At 38.4% G+C, this 18,106-nt stretch overlaps 2 protein-coding genes across 5 annotated transcripts; one reads left to right on the forward strand and one right to left on the reverse strand.

The window, feature by feature from the left end:
* Positions 1 to 1,137: 1,137 nt before the first annotated feature.
* On the reverse strand, positions 1,138 to 4,704 carry LOC137742027 (ruBisCO large subunit-binding protein subunit alpha-like). Of its 2 annotated transcripts, none has more exons than XM_068481759.1 (8): positions 4,472 to 4,704; positions 3,825 to 4,008; positions 3,524 to 3,645; positions 3,206 to 3,413; positions 2,971 to 3,116; positions 2,564 to 2,870; positions 1,875 to 2,326; positions 1,138 to 1,611 (listed from the first exon to the last, which is right to left on the reverse strand). In XM_068481759.1, the coding sequence occupies exons 1-8, from the start codon at positions 4,523 to 4,525 to the stop codon at positions 1,324 to 1,326; spliced, it is 1,761 nt and encodes a 586-aa protein (XP_068337860.1). In that variant the 5' UTR covers positions 4,526 to 4,704; the 3' UTR covers positions 1,138 to 1,323. The 2 variants fall into 2 exon arrangements, with proteins under 2 accessions (XP_068337860.1, XP_068337861.1); XM_068481760.1 differs by having other exon boundaries at positions 3,825 to 4,005; positions 4,472 to 4,703.
* An 890-nt stretch (positions 4,705 to 5,594) lies between these two features.
* On the forward strand, positions 5,595 to 17,485 carry LOC137742561 (ABC transporter G family member 28-like). Of its 3 annotated transcripts, none has more exons than XM_068482465.1 (14): positions 5,595 to 6,114; positions 6,343 to 6,419; positions 6,932 to 7,207; positions 7,418 to 7,481; positions 7,595 to 7,741; positions 7,846 to 7,880; positions 10,205 to 10,278; positions 10,481 to 11,403; positions 12,439 to 12,735; positions 13,310 to 13,801; positions 14,244 to 14,392; positions 16,431 to 16,720; positions 16,821 to 16,951; positions 17,039 to 17,485. In XM_068482465.1, the coding sequence occupies exons 1-14, from the start codon at positions 5,879 to 5,881 to the stop codon at positions 17,193 to 17,195; spliced, it is 3,348 nt and encodes a 1,115-aa protein (XP_068338566.1). In that variant the 5' UTR covers positions 5,595 to 5,878; the 3' UTR covers positions 17,196 to 17,485. The 3 variants fall into 3 exon arrangements, with proteins under 3 accessions (XP_068338566.1, XP_068338567.1, XP_068338568.1); XM_068482466.1 differs by having other exon boundaries at positions 5,914 to 6,118; XM_068482467.1 differs by lacking the exons at positions 5,595 to 6,114; positions 6,343 to 6,419 and having other exon boundaries at positions 7,000 to 7,207; positions 7,582 to 7,741.
* Positions 17,486 to 18,106: the final 621 nt, after the last annotated feature.

An 18,106-nucleotide genomic window follows, 5' to 3' on the forward strand; every position in this document is an offset into this window, starting at 1 on the left:
GTCACAAGCATTATCCTAATTGAAATTACTTGATAACTGAAAATCCTTCAACCAAACATAACATTAAAGTACGATTGCTTGTTCACTGCCCCAACATTATGACAGGATCTGAGACTATGTCCTACCTGGTCCTACAGGTTGTGACTGGGGTGAGAGATTTCTAGGTAAGTCAAGAAGAAATGTATTACAAAATGCAGAGATTGTATTAGAAACCCTCGGCACGAGCATTGCAAGGGCATGTGGGCGAAATTTACAAATTTCTATTTAGAAGAAATCATTTACAAATTTGTCTCACATGCCTTTGTAATACTAATGAAAGTCATTTCTTATCCTCTTTAACATTTTCTGTACTAATTCAGTTTCAGTCTCATGAAATTTAGAAAGTCTCTCACTCCAAACGTAGACATAAAACTCCCAACGGGGTAGCATCTCGCTTTTGGAACCAAAAGAACAAATGTGGAAAACTAACAAACAATAGGGATTTGCAACTTGCAAGTGTTATATGCCTCTAAAAGCATTGAACAGTTCACTTGGCCTCGAAAACTAGGAAAAATAATTTCCGCACTCCCTTCCTCCACTTGATGCTCCTCTTTTGTTCGAATAGCAGAGGATCCAGGAACAAAACGCTACTCTTTTGTTCGAACAAAGGAAGATCCAGGAACAAACAAAGAGGAACGCAGAAGGAGCACAATACTAAAACCCCACGGAGACACTCAGAGAGTGCCAAGCTAACGAGAATTGCTCCAACATAGTGAATCTTCTTCACGGAAGTCTTGTTCGACTGATTTAGGTAAGCACTAATATGACTGCCAGGAGAGCCCGATCTTCGTTTCTTTCGGAACCCCTTCCCCGCCGCCTTCCGACCCACGGGAGTATACAATGGAGCAAACGTGAGTGCGGAAAACATTTCCTAAGAACACACAAAGAGGAACGTAGAAGGAGCAAACTTGAGTGCGGAAAACATTTCCCTGAAATCGTCAATCTTTGGTTTAAGAAGTGTTAATCTCTTTATTCCACTCTTCAACCATGCCTTAAACACAAAGGACTCCAACACCAATGCGCAACTAGGCATATTTATTAACCCGGGTAAAATAAAACAAACTTGTTTCTGCTGCATAAATATGTAATCAAAGAAAATTAGTGAAAGCAAAGCGAGAGCTTTCAATTTTATCACATCTTTTATGTAGAAACAATCATTGTTGTCAATCCGTACAAAAAGGGCACATTCTTAGTGATAACACAAAGTTTTAACAACCGTCTTTGGCCCGAATTCACCGCAGAATCCACTCTACCAAAATTCTGACAATCTAAAAAAACTACATATTACAGAGTCATGCCTTGTGGGGCAGCGGCCGCAGCCGACTTGGGCTTAGCCTTTTCCACCACAATGGCCTGAGTGGTCAAGACCATTCCGGCAACCGAGGCTGCGTTCTGCAAAGCACATCTTGTTACCTTTGCTGGATCGATAACACCGGCATCCACCAAGTTCTCGTACTTGTCTGTCATTGCATTGTAACCAACCTCCCATTCACTATCCCTTATTTTTTCCACCACCACTTCGCCTTCAATTCCTGCGTTTTGAGCTATCAATGCTGCTGGTGCTACAAGTGCCTGCAAGCAGCACATAGATTGAGGTCTTTCTGAAATAACTAAGGTGAGACGAAAAAAGGCATTAAGAGACCCTCATGGCCCAGCCCTAGACACTCTAAGATCCATTTTCTGATTTAAATAACATGGATAGATACGTATTTGTGCAAAATACTGTTCGGAACATTCAGAAAATATTCAAATTAGCCGGAGGGTACCAAATTACGTGCACAGTAGTCTTAAAAAGAGATTTATCATGGAATATAGAAATGAGGTATTATTGTTACCTTCTGGACAATGTCAGCACCTAGCTGCTCATCTGCATCGAGAAGTTTTTCCTTGATGGCAGGAACATATACTGAGAGATGCACCAAAGCAGCACCACCACCAGGGACAATCCCTTCCTCTATGGCAGCAAAAGTAGCATTCTTGGCATCCTCAATACGGAGCTTACGGTCCTCAAGTTCAGTCTCTGTTGCAGCACCGACCTTTATAACAGCAACCCCACCTGATAATTTGGCAATCCTCTCAGCCAGTTTTTCTGAATCATAAACAGAATCTGTCTCAGACAACTCTTTCTTCAGCTGTGCAATTCTGGCCTGCAACTCATCTTTTGATGCTGCATCAGCAATAATGGTAGTTGAGTCCTTTGAGATTGTCACCTTTCGGGCCAAACCAAGCTGCTCAACTGAGGTGTTCTCAACCAGTAGACTCAGATCACTGGCTTGAAACTCAGCTCCTGAATATATCAAGAAGAAGCCAAATGAGTATCATATCCATGTAAAGTTTGATCACTATTTATTGCACCACTAGATAATAATCATAATATCTAACATATGTAACAAACTAACCAAGCATTATGCTCCACTAAATATGAAGTTAAAGAAGAAGATACAAGATAACTAATTGAACATGAGATATCAAACTTGACTTGTGTTCTTGAAATATAATCTGATAAACTAAGCCATATATTTACCTGTCAAAATCGCAATATCTTGGAGGAGAGCCTTTCTCCGTTCACCAAAACCGGGAGCTTTGATAGCGGCAACATTCAGTATACCCCTCAACTTGTTCACAACAAGAGTCGCCAAAGCCTCCCCAGAGACATCCTCAGCAATTATAAGCAGAGGGGTTCTCAACTGAGTGGTTTTCTCCAACAATGGAATTATGTCCTTGATAGCTGAAATCTTCTGGTCAGTAACCAAAACTCTTGCATTCTCAAATTCAACAACCAATTTCTCAGGGTTTGTAACAAATTGAGGGGAGATATATCCTCTGTCAATCTGTAACCGAAGACAACAAACATCAAGAGATGAAAATCATAAAATACAGGACAGGAAGGAAAAGTTGAACTGCCACTAAAACCAGAGAAAGAAAACACACCTCCATTCCTTCTTCTACCTCAACGGTAGTCTCAAATGAGGAGGATGACTCAATCGACAGGACACCATCAGGTCCAACCTTGTCAATAGCATCAGCAATCATTGTCCCAATTTGCTCATCATTTCCAGCAGAAATAGTTGCGACAGCTGTAAGAAACACAATGATCAATATAAGAATGTGGGGCTTTCAGTAAATTACTTAACAAAATAACCCTACACTCATCAAGCCACAGTACCCTTAACGTCATCACGACCCTTAACAGGCCTAGACTTATTCTCTAGCTCCTCCACCAGCCCTTGTACCGTTTTCTCAATACCCTTCTTTATCGAAACAGGATTTGCACCAGAGGTCACACTCAAGAGCCCTAGCTTGATTATCTCCCGTGCAAGAATTGATGCAGTTGTTGTTCCATCACCAGCAGAGTCATTGGTCTTGCTAGCAACCTAAATCCCACAGTTGAAACATGGTAAACCAATTATTAAAATGTAAATTGGGAAATTTGCGATAGTACAGTACTACTTCGAGGAAATTACTATAAACATAACTGTCAAACCTCTCTAATTAGGGCTGCACCAGCATTTTCCATTGCGTCAGGTAACTCAATAGCTCTAGCAATAGTGACTCCATCATTGACAACTTTAGGACTACCATACTCATCCAATACAACATTCCTCCCTTCAAAATACAAAACGCAAATCAATATCAAGAACAGCTCCCTTTCAAAGAGCATACCATGAAAAGAAACCTCTCCATACTAAAAACCGTTGAAACAAATTAAAGCGGGGTGTTTTCTATTTTTTTATTTGGTTACCAACGCACACCAAAGAAATATGCAAGATAAAGAAAGAAGATACCCCTAGGACCAAGAGTAAGGCCAACAGCGTCCGCAAGCTTATCAATTCCGGCCTGTAGCGCACGCCTTGAATGCTGGTCAAAAGCAATTTCCTTTGCAGAGGACTTCACAACAAAGCGACCCCTTGATTGCCTGTAATTCACCCTATTGTTTTGCTGCTGATTCACCCCCCTTCTCAAACTCTGCTAACACCATCAAATCACACCATAGAAATGAAATTACGAAACTAACCAAAGCGAAGAAAGCCGAAACAGATTAAACATAATAATTCTCAAATGCAATTAACAAGCAACCAAAAAACACAGAAATCAAAAACCCCAGATTATTACACTCTGCATTTTCCATCCTTTCCAACGAGAACCAATTACCAGTCACAACACTATCCACTAATTCAAGCCTATAGCTACCAGTAATTCACACCATCAACGAAATTGTGAAAATTGAACCAACCAAACAAAACCCAGGCAAATCAAAGCAAATAAACCTCAAATTATCCCAAAATGCAACCCAAAAACACAGTCAAACCAACCCACAGAGTTTAAACCACGTTTGGCTGACAGAAAATGAGTAACCAAAATATGAAGCACACAAAACGCAAAATTTCAAACACTTCTGCAATAGCAAGTAATCCAAGGAGCCAGTGCGCACCTGTTTGGGAGAGCAGAGGACGGAAGCAGAAGTAAGAGCGTTGGCCGACGCCATTGTCAGAGCTTCAAAGGTCGCAGCTTTCGTGAGGGAGTAGGAAGAGTGTGAGTGTGGATAAGAGGCTCTCGCAGCTTTTACTTTACTAGGGTTTTGCCGTTTGGGGTGTTATTATTGTTGGGCGACAGAACCGACGACGTTCCAGAACTCTCTCCTACTTCCAGAAACACCACCCCTTGTTGAAGCCTCTTTTGATTTGAGGCCCGATGCTACCGTGCGCCATGAGTTATGCTTTTTAGTTTTTTCTATATTTTTAATTGGGCTTATGTTTTGGGCCCGTCTTCAAATCTCCCCTTCGTAGTTAAATGTAAATAGAGGCACGGGCCTTGAGCCGCACGATGACTTTTTATTTTTATTTTTATTTTTTAACAAACGGCATTATTTATCTTAAGATCATTTTCATTTTGTGATAAAACTTAAAATATATGTTTTAAAATCCTTTCAAACCATCTTTTACCAATGGATTAAAATGATCTCTGGGATAAAATATACTTTGGACTAGATTACCCTTAGAATTTAAGCCTGACTAAAATTATTCTGGAGTTACCAAACTGTTATATTTCAATTATTTTTTTATTTTTCACTTATAATCTAACAACTGTGATCAAATGAGATCAAATCTAATGGTAAAAAAAGAAGAAGATTTGATTGCCCAAAATTAAATCTGACGTTTAAAATAATGTAAGAAAATTATTTAAATCAAATTTCATTTAAATATTTATAAATACTTATGTATTTGCATGATTTTTAATTACTTATCGGAATTTAATGTTTTTAATTAAAATATTCATAAAAATAAATTAGAATAATCTACATAAATTTTATTTTATAAACAAAAGTTACCAAAAAAACAAAAATTAGACTAAACTCATTATTTCATAATCTCAGTTAAAATTTTAACATATAAAGGTTGAAGAAAAAAAACAAATTTCTAAATTTTTAAGCTTTATTCCCAATAATCGAAGATGGTCTAAAAATAAGGGTAACTTGTTAACGATAATCAAACTTAAAACGGTGAATAAGAAATTGAGAATACCACTAAAACCCCCAAACAGTCCAACCAATCAGTCCTCTCTCCCCTCCTTTTCCCTCGCCAGCTCTTTCTCCCAGCCAAACAAGCAAAACCCCCAAAGCTCCTCAGGTTTTCTGTTTCCCCATGGCTTCCCACTATCCTCCACCACCCCTCTCACATTCTTCCCCCACCACTCCTCCTTCTCACCCTCTAACCACACTTCCTTATCCCCACCGTACATTTCCCGAATCGCCACCTTCAACCGATCGCAACCGCCAATTAGACCGCTACATTGCAATCCGTCAGTCGATTTCTCCGTTTGGAGGGTGAAGGCGGCCGGTATGAGCAGAGAGCATCTCCAAATTCTCTCTGTTAGGGTTTTCTCTTTGCTCGTTTTCTCCAGCTTCTTCTTCAGCTCGCCTCTGCCCCGAGCGGCGGGGCAGGATTCCGAAGGCCGCGATGGTGGCGGCAGAGTGTATGACCTCGCCACCGAGCTCGTCTTGAGTCGCTACTCCAATCTCACCCATGTCTTCCATGATGAACTCCTCAAAAAGTTTGGCTTCTGCATCATCGACGTGTGGGTTTGCTTCTATCACTTTGTCTGTGTTTTTCTCTTTTTATTTATATTTATATTTTATTTTAAATTACAAGCAATATTACTATTCTAAGCTATACTATGGGGATGAGAGGGTTTGAACCTGGTCGCAGCAGGAACCTCTTCAACCAGGGCAATCCACCACTTTGCATTTTTTTTATTATTATTTTGATTTGGTTATGTGAAAATTTACTTTCTTTTGTACTCCAGAGACGAGGATTTGAATGGGGCTTTCAATTTCTCACAAGATTCAAGCTTCATTACCAACTGTGCTAAAAAAATGGCAGGTACATACAACCTTAGTTATTACCAATGTCTTCAATTTTTAATTTCGTTGTAATAAATGTTACGAATGGTAGGGTGAGAAGACTTGAATGAAATTTCCGCAGCGAAGTGGGATCGAGAAAGCACGAAACTTGAATGAAATTCCATTTTGTAATTGCAGAACAAAGTGTGAGTTCGCCAGAGTGAACTTAGATATAGAGTTTAGGAGGCAATGGGGATATGGTTTTTCTGTTTTCTTGCAAAACTTTAAGGACAGGTTCGGTGCGAAAAGCAGTGGAAATATTACCATATTAATGATAAATTCTAGAAAGTTTTTCATTCTAGTTGAAAAGAAGATCAATTAGATTTGTACTCAGATTTTTACTTCCGTGTTAAACAATAACTTGGTATTAAACATAAATTGTGCTGTGTAAAGCATACTGACACTGACACACTGTTATGCAATCTCCTCTTTCTTGATAATTATATGACCGATTCAGTCAGTTTCATTTATCATTTCTGATGATGTTTGTAGGTGGAACGATTGGGGAGGTTTTGGGTCGATTGTGCACAGCCGCAGAAATGCGGATCTACGCTGGTGGTATATTGCAAACCAAGAAGACCACATACTTAAAACCGAACAAGAACTGCAATCTGTCAGCATGGATTTCTGGATGTGAGCCTGGGTGGGCTTGTGCTTCTGCTGAGCAAGTTGAACTGAAAAATCGAACTTATGTGCCTGCCAGAACTGTCGAGTGTCAACCTTGTTGTGAGGGTTTCTTCTGCCCGCAAGGTCTTACTTGCATGCTCCGTGAGTATTTCAAACCTGTTAAATGACTATGTTTTCAAAATAACTAGTGTTTAATACTTGTTAATGCAGTTCTTGACATCTTTGTTTGTTCGTATGTGTTATCTATCTTCTTCCATTGAATTTTATCTATGTTCATGTTAGGCCTGAAACATTGTTGAGTGTTCATGACTTAATTTTCGTTATTAACTTTTCTCATCTGTATCAATGAAGCTTGCCCAAAGGGTGCTTACTGCCCACTTGGAAAACTCAATAACGGATCTGGGATATGTGAGCCGTAAGTTCATATTCTTTTTGTAACTTTTGTTTTTCACTTCTGAATTCTTTCTACTTTTTGATTTTCCTTATGCTTAGCATACATTAATATTTATCGGCAGAAATATTCCACAGATACAGCTATCAGCTACCTCCTGGGAAGCAAAACCATACTTGTGGAGGAGCAGCTAAGTGGGCTGATGTCGTTAGTAGTAGAGAGGTATTCTGTACCGGTGGATCATATTGTCCATCAACCATCCGAAAAATCCCTTGCAGTAGTGGGTATAATTATCCCAGAACTTCTAGCACTTGTCCTTACACTAAATAGAGAATGCATCAGTTGCTCACTTTGTTTATACTTACGTGACAATTTCTGCCCATTGCAGACACTTTTGCAGGCAAGGTTCCACAACTGAGGAAGGTAAGCTTCTCTTTTCATGCATGGAATAGAATCACAAATACCAAAATCTCATTTTGTTTCATTAGTTGCCAAAAATTGGAAAAACTAAATTAGCAAGGGGACATTTCAGCAACAGCGACCTGCATTTTAGTCCTAAATTTGATAGGAATTATAGGACACATGAATCTTGAAAGAATAACTGCCAATTACTCCTTTTGAGAAGGAAAAAAATGGCTAGTTATACGGTATGGAAGAAGGGAACAATTCCATAGTAGGTGTGCGACTTGGTCATCTGTGAAGGAAGACATAATTTCTAATATTAGCATTTGAAATTTAAATCTTAGAAAATGGTAGAAAAAAATATGCATCTAAAATCAACATGAAACTCATGTCAAAGCAAATATTTCCAGGGCTGGTTCGGTTCAGGATACTAAACCGAAAACTGAACTGAAAATTTTCGAGATAGGATTTTGAATACCTAAACCGAACCAAAGTTTTGGTTTTCCCAAAATTCTCTATACTGAAATTATTTTGGTTTTTTGGTTCGGGATCGGTAATGGGCCGTTGGCACATACACAATTCTTTACACAATTTAGGATACTAACAAACTACTAGCAAACTGCTTAAATATAATGTTCATTAGCATCATTACTATCTCTATACTAGCAAACTACTTAAATCAAATTACATGCAACCAAATCCAAATGCAACAAATTAAGTTACAATTCCAATTCAAACTAGATACCTATTCCAATTCAAACTAGATACCTATTCCAATAAAAATTCCAATTCAAAATACCTCAATTCCAATCCAATTCAAAATATCACAATTCAAATTCCAAATTCCAATTCACTAACCATGCAGACTTGCTTGTTCCTAATTAAGTAGATCAAGATTTCAATTCTTGTAATTCAAGGGTCCTGATTGAAGTACACACAGAGACATTAGATTACAATTTAGAACCAACCTCCTGTCTGTAATCTGTAATCTGCATACATACAAATTCCAATCCTTAATTTCGAAATCCTAGTCCCCACTTTCAGAATCCAATTCCAATTCCAGTTCAAAGTAGACAATCCCTAATTTCGAAATCACGACCCCTAAATTTAATACAAATCAGAAACCGTAATCTTGAATTCAAATCAAAGTTGAGAAATGAAATGATTCAGGAAGGTCGCAGTTTCTTACCTTCAGGTTTGTGCAGTGCAGAGAAAATCGAAAGAGAGTCTGAGAGAAGTATCTAGCTGGAGAGAGAAAGAGAGTCGGTGTGGTCACTGGTCACTGTGGTGTGGTGTGGCCAAATTCAAGGACGGAGAATAGAGAGGAGGAGAGAGATCGAGAGAATCAGAGATGAAAGGGTGGAGGAGTCGAGACTTGAGAGTAGAGTGAGGTGAGGTCGAGAGGGGTTGATTTGGATTCCGTACAGTATTTAAAATTAAAATTATATTATGTATTATTAGTTCGGCACAGTATTACCGAACAAATCAACATTTCATACTGATTCCCGCACCGAATTTTAGGGTTTCGGTTCAGTCTATTTTTGCTTTGGTTCCTTCTACTGTAATGAATAAAGATCTTTATGAAAATTGGTACCACAATTTTACAATTTGTGTGGGAAATTTTGAAAGGAGTTTTCTGTGGGGGCGCTAGTTAATGGTGATAATTTTGACAAGGTAATTATATTGGACCTAATCCTCAAAAACTTGATCTTCAGAGTTGTTGTTGGAGATACCAATTATGTCTATGTCAAAAAGAGGGTCAACACTAGGGTAGAGTGGTTGCTCCACGAAGTACAAGAACCAGGGGTTGGAAGGGTGTGAGATGACATGAGAAGGGAATGTTTGAGGAATTTGAGTGAAAAATTGTATGGGGAGTGTTGGGCTTGGGAACATACGGACGTGGGTTGTGAGGTTGAGAGATATGAAAATCCTTGTAATTGTTTGATCACTAGTGGATTTTCAAACTACTCTCAGATAGGCAAGTTTGGCAAGCTGCATAATTTTGGTATCACCTCTCTCGGTATATTTATTACCTGGATACAACTGCTTGGTTTGCCTGATTTTGTTAAGAATTAACACAATGCCAGTTTGGAGTAGTATTCTGAACCTTCACAAGAAAATTTACAAGTAACTGGAGACGTTTTTGTAGGTTAATATTATATGATTTTCTTTGCTTCAATTAACATCCTGTTAGATGCCAGATAATGCGCTTTTTTTTTTTTTTTTTTTTTTTTTTTTTTTTTTTTTTTTTCTCTACAATAGTCTTTTGCTTTTGTGCTTCAAGTCTAGTTGTTTATCGATCCTTTTGAATCTAGTGATAATATCCATTGTTGTTTAACTTGCAGATTGTTTCCGGATGGCGACTTGTAAGTCGCATTCAGAAAATCAAAATATAACTGCATATGGTATCATGATTTTTGTGAGTGGTCTTACTCCTTTAAAATTAAAATGGTAAATGTAAGCTTGTGGAATGACCTATTCATGGAGTACTTACATTCTTAGCACCCTTCTATAATATGTTTCAAACACAATATTTTCCAAAGAGTTAACAGCTTGTCTCATATGTTTTTCACAATGTTTTTTAGAACATCTGTACTGATGAACCTTCACTGTGAATGCAGGCAGGATTAATTTTCATCTTTCTCGTTATATATAATTTTTCTGACCAAGTTCTTGCCACCCGAGAAAAAAGACAAGCAAAATCCAGGGAAAGAGCAGTTGAAAGTGTAAGAGAAAATACACAAGTGCGTGAAAAATGGAAATCTGCAAAAGACATTGCTAAGAAGCATGCAGTTGGACTGTCAACACAGTTTTCACGTACCTTTTCTCGCAGAAAATCCACCAAGTCAGACCCGCTGAGAGGATTTGGACAGGCTAAACCTGGATCAGATGCTGCCTTGCCATCTATGCCAACCGGGATAGGTGAGCAATCAGCTGGAACATCTAAAGGAAAGGAAAAGGAAAAAAGAAACCTCACACAAATGATAAAAGCAATCGAGGAAGACCCAAATAGTCATGAAGGCTTCAATCTAGAAATAGGAGATAAAAACATTAAAAAGCAAGCACCAAAAGCACCGAAAGGTAAGCAGTTGCATACTCAGAGTCAAATATTCAAGTATGCATATGGTCAAATTGAGAAGGAAAAGGCATTACAGGAGCAGAATGCGAACTTAACCTTCTCCGGGGTCATACAAATGGCTGGTGATCTTGAAATCAGGAAGAGACCTCCAATTGAGGTTGTTTTTAAAGATCTAACTTTCACGTTGAAAGGGAAAAACAAACATCTTTTGAGGTGTGTGACTGGGAAAATATCGCCTGGCCGGGTTTCAGCTGTCATGGGTCCATCTGGGGCTGGAAAAACAACATTTCTTTCTGCCTTGGTTGGAAAATTGAGGGGGTGCACAGTGAGTGGTATGATACTTGTAAATGGAAAGATGGAAGCTATCCACTGTTACAAGAAAATCATTGGCTTTGTGCCACAAGATGATATTGTGCATGGAAATTTGACAGTTGAAGAGAATCTCTGGTTTAGCGCAAGATGCAGGTATGCAACCACTTTGTATAGTTGCTGGTAGTTTTGTATGCGTGGTTGGTCCATTCTCTAACAGCTTAAACTTTGGGTCTGATGGTTTTCTAACATGATATTGGTTGCAAGAGGTCTTTGGGTTTGGAATCGCCCATTCCTAGTCACCTCTTATTTGTTAATCTGATGATGCAGGGTGGTTTTCTAACATTGATATTTAAAGTGCAATGCTTCCAAAACGATCTTGTGAAAATATATTACTTACTAGCATGTACACGTTTAGCATCTATTGGTTTGGTTTGGTTTTTAATTACTTCATTAAGCCCTAAGATTCATGACTTCAATCTCTGGAAGCAATAATCAATGTATCTAATAAAATTCTTGATTCCTTTCTTTAGGTCCATTTGCTTTAAGAATAATAGAACTCTAATAATCTTGGAAGTCGCACTTGGTGTTCTAGGAGTGGTCTGTCGAAAAAGAAAGTGACATTTATATGATTCATAATTGTTCTGTGAATTTGTGAATACACGTCCACGTCCTACCAAATATTGTTGTTGAGTCAACTACTAGCTCGAAAGATGTGGATTCTAAAATGAAACAGTAAAGCTTTTAAGCTTCTAAATGTTATTTTTTATACATATTTTTCATTTCTTGTTTGAATTTCGTGTATATACCATGTCTACTATTTTTGGAATCAACCAAGAAATGTTCTTACTTGACATTGTTCTTCTGCTTTCCCTGGTCTCTGTATAGTCTGTATTTTCTGAATTTCAGAGCCTGCATTTTCTCATAAAATTTGTGAAACCTGCATCTCTGTTGATTCATGCAATGTTTCTGCATATTCGAAATATGATCACGATTCTATAGAACTTGGGCTTGTAGGGCTACTTAATAGGCAATATCAAGGACACTGTGATCGGTTTTGGACTGTTCTGCTCTTCTGTTGTTCCCCTTTTTTATTTTGTTTCTTTTCTTACCTCCTTGATCACATTCTTTTACTGGTACTGACATTAGTTCTTCTACTATCCTTTTCTTCTGGATTTTTGGTTATTGTAGACTCTCTGCTGATCTGCCTAAACCAGAGAAGGTCTTAGTCGTTGAAAGGGTTATTGAATCTTTGGGTCTGCAGGCAGTGCGGGATTCCCTGGTTGGAACGGTGGAGAAGCGAGGAATCTCTGGAGGTCAAAGAAAGCGAGTAAATGTTGGGCTGGAAATGGTCATGGAACCATCACTTCTAATTTTAGATGAACCCACATCTGGTTTGGATAGTTCGTCTTCTATTTTGTTACTGAAAGCTCTTCGACGTGAGGCTCTTGAAGGAGTTAACATTTGCATGGTTGTCCACCAACCTAGGTAATTTAACTTGTCGTAAGTACAAGAATGCACATTTTGAGGTAACTTGTTTATTTTAACATTTGCATGGTTTTTCTTTGTGGGCTTTTAAATCCTTCAGAGCATTCTAAATACTTCAGATATATCCTAGAACACAAAGCCTCTCTTTCACATGAAAAATTCACAATGTGTCCCTACATTTTGTATTACACTCAGATAGATATTGATTTGGAAATCATTTTATTAAAATTTGATTTCTTTTCAAGGTTATTTCTTTGGTAGGTAGAAAAGACAATTGGCTAAAGGTTGCGGGACACGCTTTATTTGTATGCTAGCTTTTGCTTTTATATTAATTTTTTAATCTACAATTTGTGCTCCTAAATGCTTAGGATGTGATTGAATCCTCAGAGAAGGAAAGTGAAAACCCATAAGATTTACTACATATCTTTGTAAAACAATGAGCATACATAAAACAAGTCTTGGGAATTGGGGTACCAAACTCTGTGGACCTTTGAAGGAAAAGTAATATTTAAAATTCATTGGAAGTCATTTTTAAATAGTTCGTTTTCCTAATTGTCTTTTTTGGGTGCTTCAGCTATACCTTGTTCAAGATGTTTGATGATTTGATCCTTCTGGCTAAAGGGGGACTTATGGTGTATCATGGACCAGTGAAGAAAATTGAAGAGTACTTTGGTAGTCTTGGGATTACTGTCCCTGAGCGTGTCAACCCTCCAGACTATTACATTGATATTTTGGAAGGCATAGTAAAACCAAACACAACCACAGGGGTCACCTATAAGCAACTACCTGTTAGATGGATGCTTCATAATGGGTACCCAGTTCCTATGGATATGCTTCAGAGTGTTGATGGGATGGCTGCATCCGCAGGTGAAAATTCAGCTCATGGAGGAAGTACTCCAAATGCTGGATCCGAGGGACAGTCCTTTGCTGGAGACTTTTGGAAGGATGTCAAGTGTCATGTTGAGGTGAAGAAGGACGCTTTAAAACATAATTTTATAACGTTAAACGACTTATCTGAGCGGACTAACCCTGGCGTGTTCCAGCAATATAAATATTTCCTTGGAAGGTGGATATTCCATTTTTAGTAATTTTGTTGCACAAAATATTCCTATTTCTCTAGAGATATTAACCATATGAATATGATGAGTGTCGTAGAAATTAGTTGGGTTCTATTATGCAAGGAACATTAAGACATTGGGAATTGTAACTATAAAGTGGAAAAAGAGCAGGTGGGGATTATGTTTTGCACTGTTGCACATACATATTATGCTAGTAAGGATGGCACTTATCATTTTTTACTTTCCCAGTACACCTGAAAAAGAATCAAGATGCTAAGACGATATTAACATAGTTATCTGTGAAGGCTTAGATGATATTAACATATTAACGCAGTGTGACTGTTACCCCTGGCAGAGTCTATTTTACCCAAAATTTGCAACTGCTGACTTCCTTTAAGATTATAGATTTGAATGTTTCAACTTGATTTGTTGTATTTCTGGATTTAACAGGGCCTGTAAGCAGTGGTTACGAGAAGCTAGAACACAAGCTGTAGATTTTCTGATTTTATTGCTAGCTGGAATCTGCTTAGGAACAATTGCCAAAGTGCGCGATGAAACCTTTGGTGCACTTGGTTATACGTACACAGTCATATCAGTTTGTAAGTAAACTACTTTTTGTTTCTTTATTATGCACACTTCCTTAAACTGTCATTGTACTTTATGGTCTCAGATTTTTTCATGATCAACTTGCCTCTATTAGAAGTTATGTACTTTATGGTCTCAGATTTTTTCAATCAACTTGCCTCTATTAGAAGTTACTGGACCATGCCATTTACATGTATGTAGTTTGTTGAGTAAAAATTAACTTTTGACTAAAAGAGAGCAACATACCTGAACTTTTTGGGCCTGAAATATAGGTTTGGGCCGAGACAGGATAACCCGAATTGAAAGGCCATGACTCTGGGACAGTAATGATTCCTCTGGCGAGTTGGCTCCCAGCCCAAAAGAGTGCTGATTCGACCGACTCCCTATAAGAGTAGGACTATTAAAGGATCAGGCTGAGGTATGGCTTGGTCATGTCGTAAGTGAATTAAAATTGCTAAGGATCATGATAGGTTCTGATAAGATTCGAATTGTTGTAAAGATCAGAATGTATGCTTGATCAGATGAGGATGAATCAAGTGCATAAAGGGACTAGGTTCAGAACCCTGGTTCAAGACAAAGAGGCCAAGACTGGATTGAAATTGAGTTCAGCTAAAGAAGGGATTAAGGGATAAAGAGAGAGTATCCTAAGTAAATGCCGAGTAGGCATAGTCCTGTCAGGCTTCTACCTCGGCAGACCTGTTTATCACAAAGTTCACCTTTATAAATAGAAGAGGTTTTGCAATGTGAAAAGCCCCTTCAACTCAACACACAATTCAAAACGCTCTACGAGAAAACCCTTGCTCTTTTCGAAACCCTTCTCATAACCCTGAGAAAAATACTCACTATCCTAACCCTCTGATCAACACATCTTCAGTTTGGTAAGTAAAAACAATACTATGTTGACAACTGGTGACATCTTGAGCTTGGATAAGTAAACAACACTAGGGCCGTAGAATCAAACTATTTAGGAGCATCTTCAGTTTGGACAAGTAATCAACACCGTTTCTTTTTGGTTCGTTATCTATCCAAGTCTTGGCAAGTGAAGAGTTCTTAATTCTTTCGTCCAAAGAGGTCACTTCATTAGCTTCTTAGTGAAGTGAAGTGTTCTATGATCTGTTACTCTTGTGCACTTCATAGTTCAACATTCAGACGGCTGAACCACGTTCACCATAAAGACACTCATTTCCTTTGAGTGTCTTTGTCCCTACAGTTTGAGACCGATTTGGCGCACTTTTTTCTCACGAATATGGTTGAAGCAGCCGAACCTGTTACACAAGATCTTGATAATTAGCAACCTTGTCCTGAGGTTTTAGAACCCTGGGCCAAGAGGTGTTCCTTCCTCGGTCGTAGTTTCTCAAGTGCAGAAATCAGCAGCCACTCCACACCACCATCACATCTATTCTACTTGCCCGACCGAGCTCGGTCACGAGGTGGCACGCTCGCATTCACAAGGACGTAGTTAGCTCAACAGTTACTCGACCTGATTGCCCCATAAGCTTTGCAATTTTTAGGGTCAACAGTATCTCACCAGTTTGGCCTCCCATACTCACTGGAAACCTGACTCTCTCTTTGCCAACCTTTTTATGTCTATTTCCCATATTCTTTTCTAATTTTCGTTGTATTAACAAGTGGTGTTATGGTGAGTGCTTTTCAGCCTATGGCTATGGAAGGTGGGGTACTTGTTAACGACTGATAGGAAAAAAATTACTGGGCTTTTACTAAACAAATGTGTATGAGGGTAAATTTCTATTTACGTTAACTGAAAACTGTTTGAAGGAAGTTAAACTATAGATCTGAATCATCGATCAAGTGGATTCTCGTTTGGATGTATGTTCTCAATTGACAGTCTGCAACATTCTTGTTAGCACTGGATTTCTTGTGAAAAAAACATTACCCTGTAGTTGTTTGCATGGCGTTATGTATTTTTGGAAATTGATGTGTTTGACACCCACATTCATGTCCAATCACTACTCATGCTCGTGTCCTGAAATCATAGCTTTTTACCTAGACATATTATACTTCTCACCCCTCCTAATTTTGTTTGCATTTCAGCTCTCCTGTGCAAGATTGCAGCTTTAAGAACGTTTGGACTGGATAAGTTACACTACTGGAGAGAGAGCTCTTCTGGCATGAGTAGTTTGGCGTACTTTCTTTCAAAGGATACAGTTGATCATTTCAATACAATCATGAAACCTCTAGTGTATCTTTCTATGTTCTATTTCTTCAACAATCCAAGATCATCCATCATAGATAATTACATTGTTTTGATTTGTCTGGTTTACTGCGTAACCGGTATAGCTTATGCACTGTCCATATACCTGGAACCTGGTCCAGCCCAACTGGTAAGAATTTTTTCACGTTGAGGATCTATTAATCAAATGTATTCATGTATCTGCATGTGTTTTCTTTTTCCAGTTTTAAGCCATTTGTTATGTCGTGCAGTGGTCAGTACTTCTTCCAGTCGTTTTGACTCTAGTAGCAAACTACAACGAGAACAAACTTGTTTCAAGAATAGCTAATTTGTGCTACACTAAGTGGGCTTTGGAAGCTTTTGTCATATCAAATGCCAAAAGGTTTGGAATAACCTGTTATTTCTACAAAATCATTGTGCATCATCCTTCGAGCAGATATTAGAGCTTCTTGCTTTCTTTTAATTTTAGGTACTCTGGAGTGTGGCTAATCACACGATGTGGTTCACTAATGAAAAATGGATATGATCTCAATCATTGGAACTGCAGTTTAATCTTCCTCATCATCACCGGTATTGTTACTCGAGGGATTGCTTTCTTTTTAATGGTACTCTTGCAAAAGAAGTAGACAAATCATTCTGATACTTTCAACCCATTCCCTCTGTACATAATTGGAAATCCTTGGAGTCTAAAGATATCGAGAAGTCGTGCAGAAGAACTAATATAGTGGCAACCTGTAGATAAGAGGTAAGTGTGGCATAGCCTTTAGGTAGTTCTTCCTGTCTGCAGGCTTAGATAGCAGTGGCATTTTATATATTCAGTGTAGCTCTTCCTCCGAAGGTTTGTAGTTACGCATTTGACGTACATTATCACTTGTATGTTTATGATCTGTATCCACAGGGTTCTGCGTTTTTGAAATTTATGTTGCCTACACGTGTTTGTATGATACTGTTTAGTTGTGTTTTGTTTGAAAGGGTGAAATTAGAATTGGAATGCAATCAAAGAATGAAATTGAGGAACGAAATGTTGGTTGAAATTTTGAATATGAGCTCCGGCCTTGGGGATTGTGGTCCACAATCCACGGTCTTTAGGACTTGAGGCCTGAGCTCGGCATTTGGGGCCTCGGTCCCAAAGATTCATGGGAAGGATGGAGCTCACCCACATGGGAAAGAAAGGAAGAAGAGAACAATCTTTTTGTTTGTTGGAGGTGTCCATTTTAAAGAGGGGGAAGGGAAGTTCGGGTTGTTTTTGGTATTGACCCTCTTTACCATGATGTATAGAAAGAGGAGAATGTGGACATCTAACATGGTGGTGGTGGCCGTAGTAAGGTGGTGGTGGTTGTGGCGATGTTGAAGTCTTGAAATTTTGGAACTTTGGGAATCTATTACCTCATTTACCTTTGCATTTAACGGACAGTTAACAGAAAAAAATCATTTTTGGATTAAATTTGTTAATGGACTACATCATGAGGGTTTAAAACTTAATTTTTTTTTTTTTTTTTTTTTTTTTACCGCAAAGACTATCTTTCAATTACTTTAT

The sequence above is a fragment of the Pyrus communis genome, chromosome 8 (genome assembly GCF_963583255.1).
Source record: "Pyrus communis chromosome 8, drPyrComm1.1, whole genome shotgun sequence".
Taxonomy (NCBI): domain Eukaryota; kingdom Viridiplantae; phylum Streptophyta; class Magnoliopsida; order Rosales; family Rosaceae; genus Pyrus; species Pyrus communis.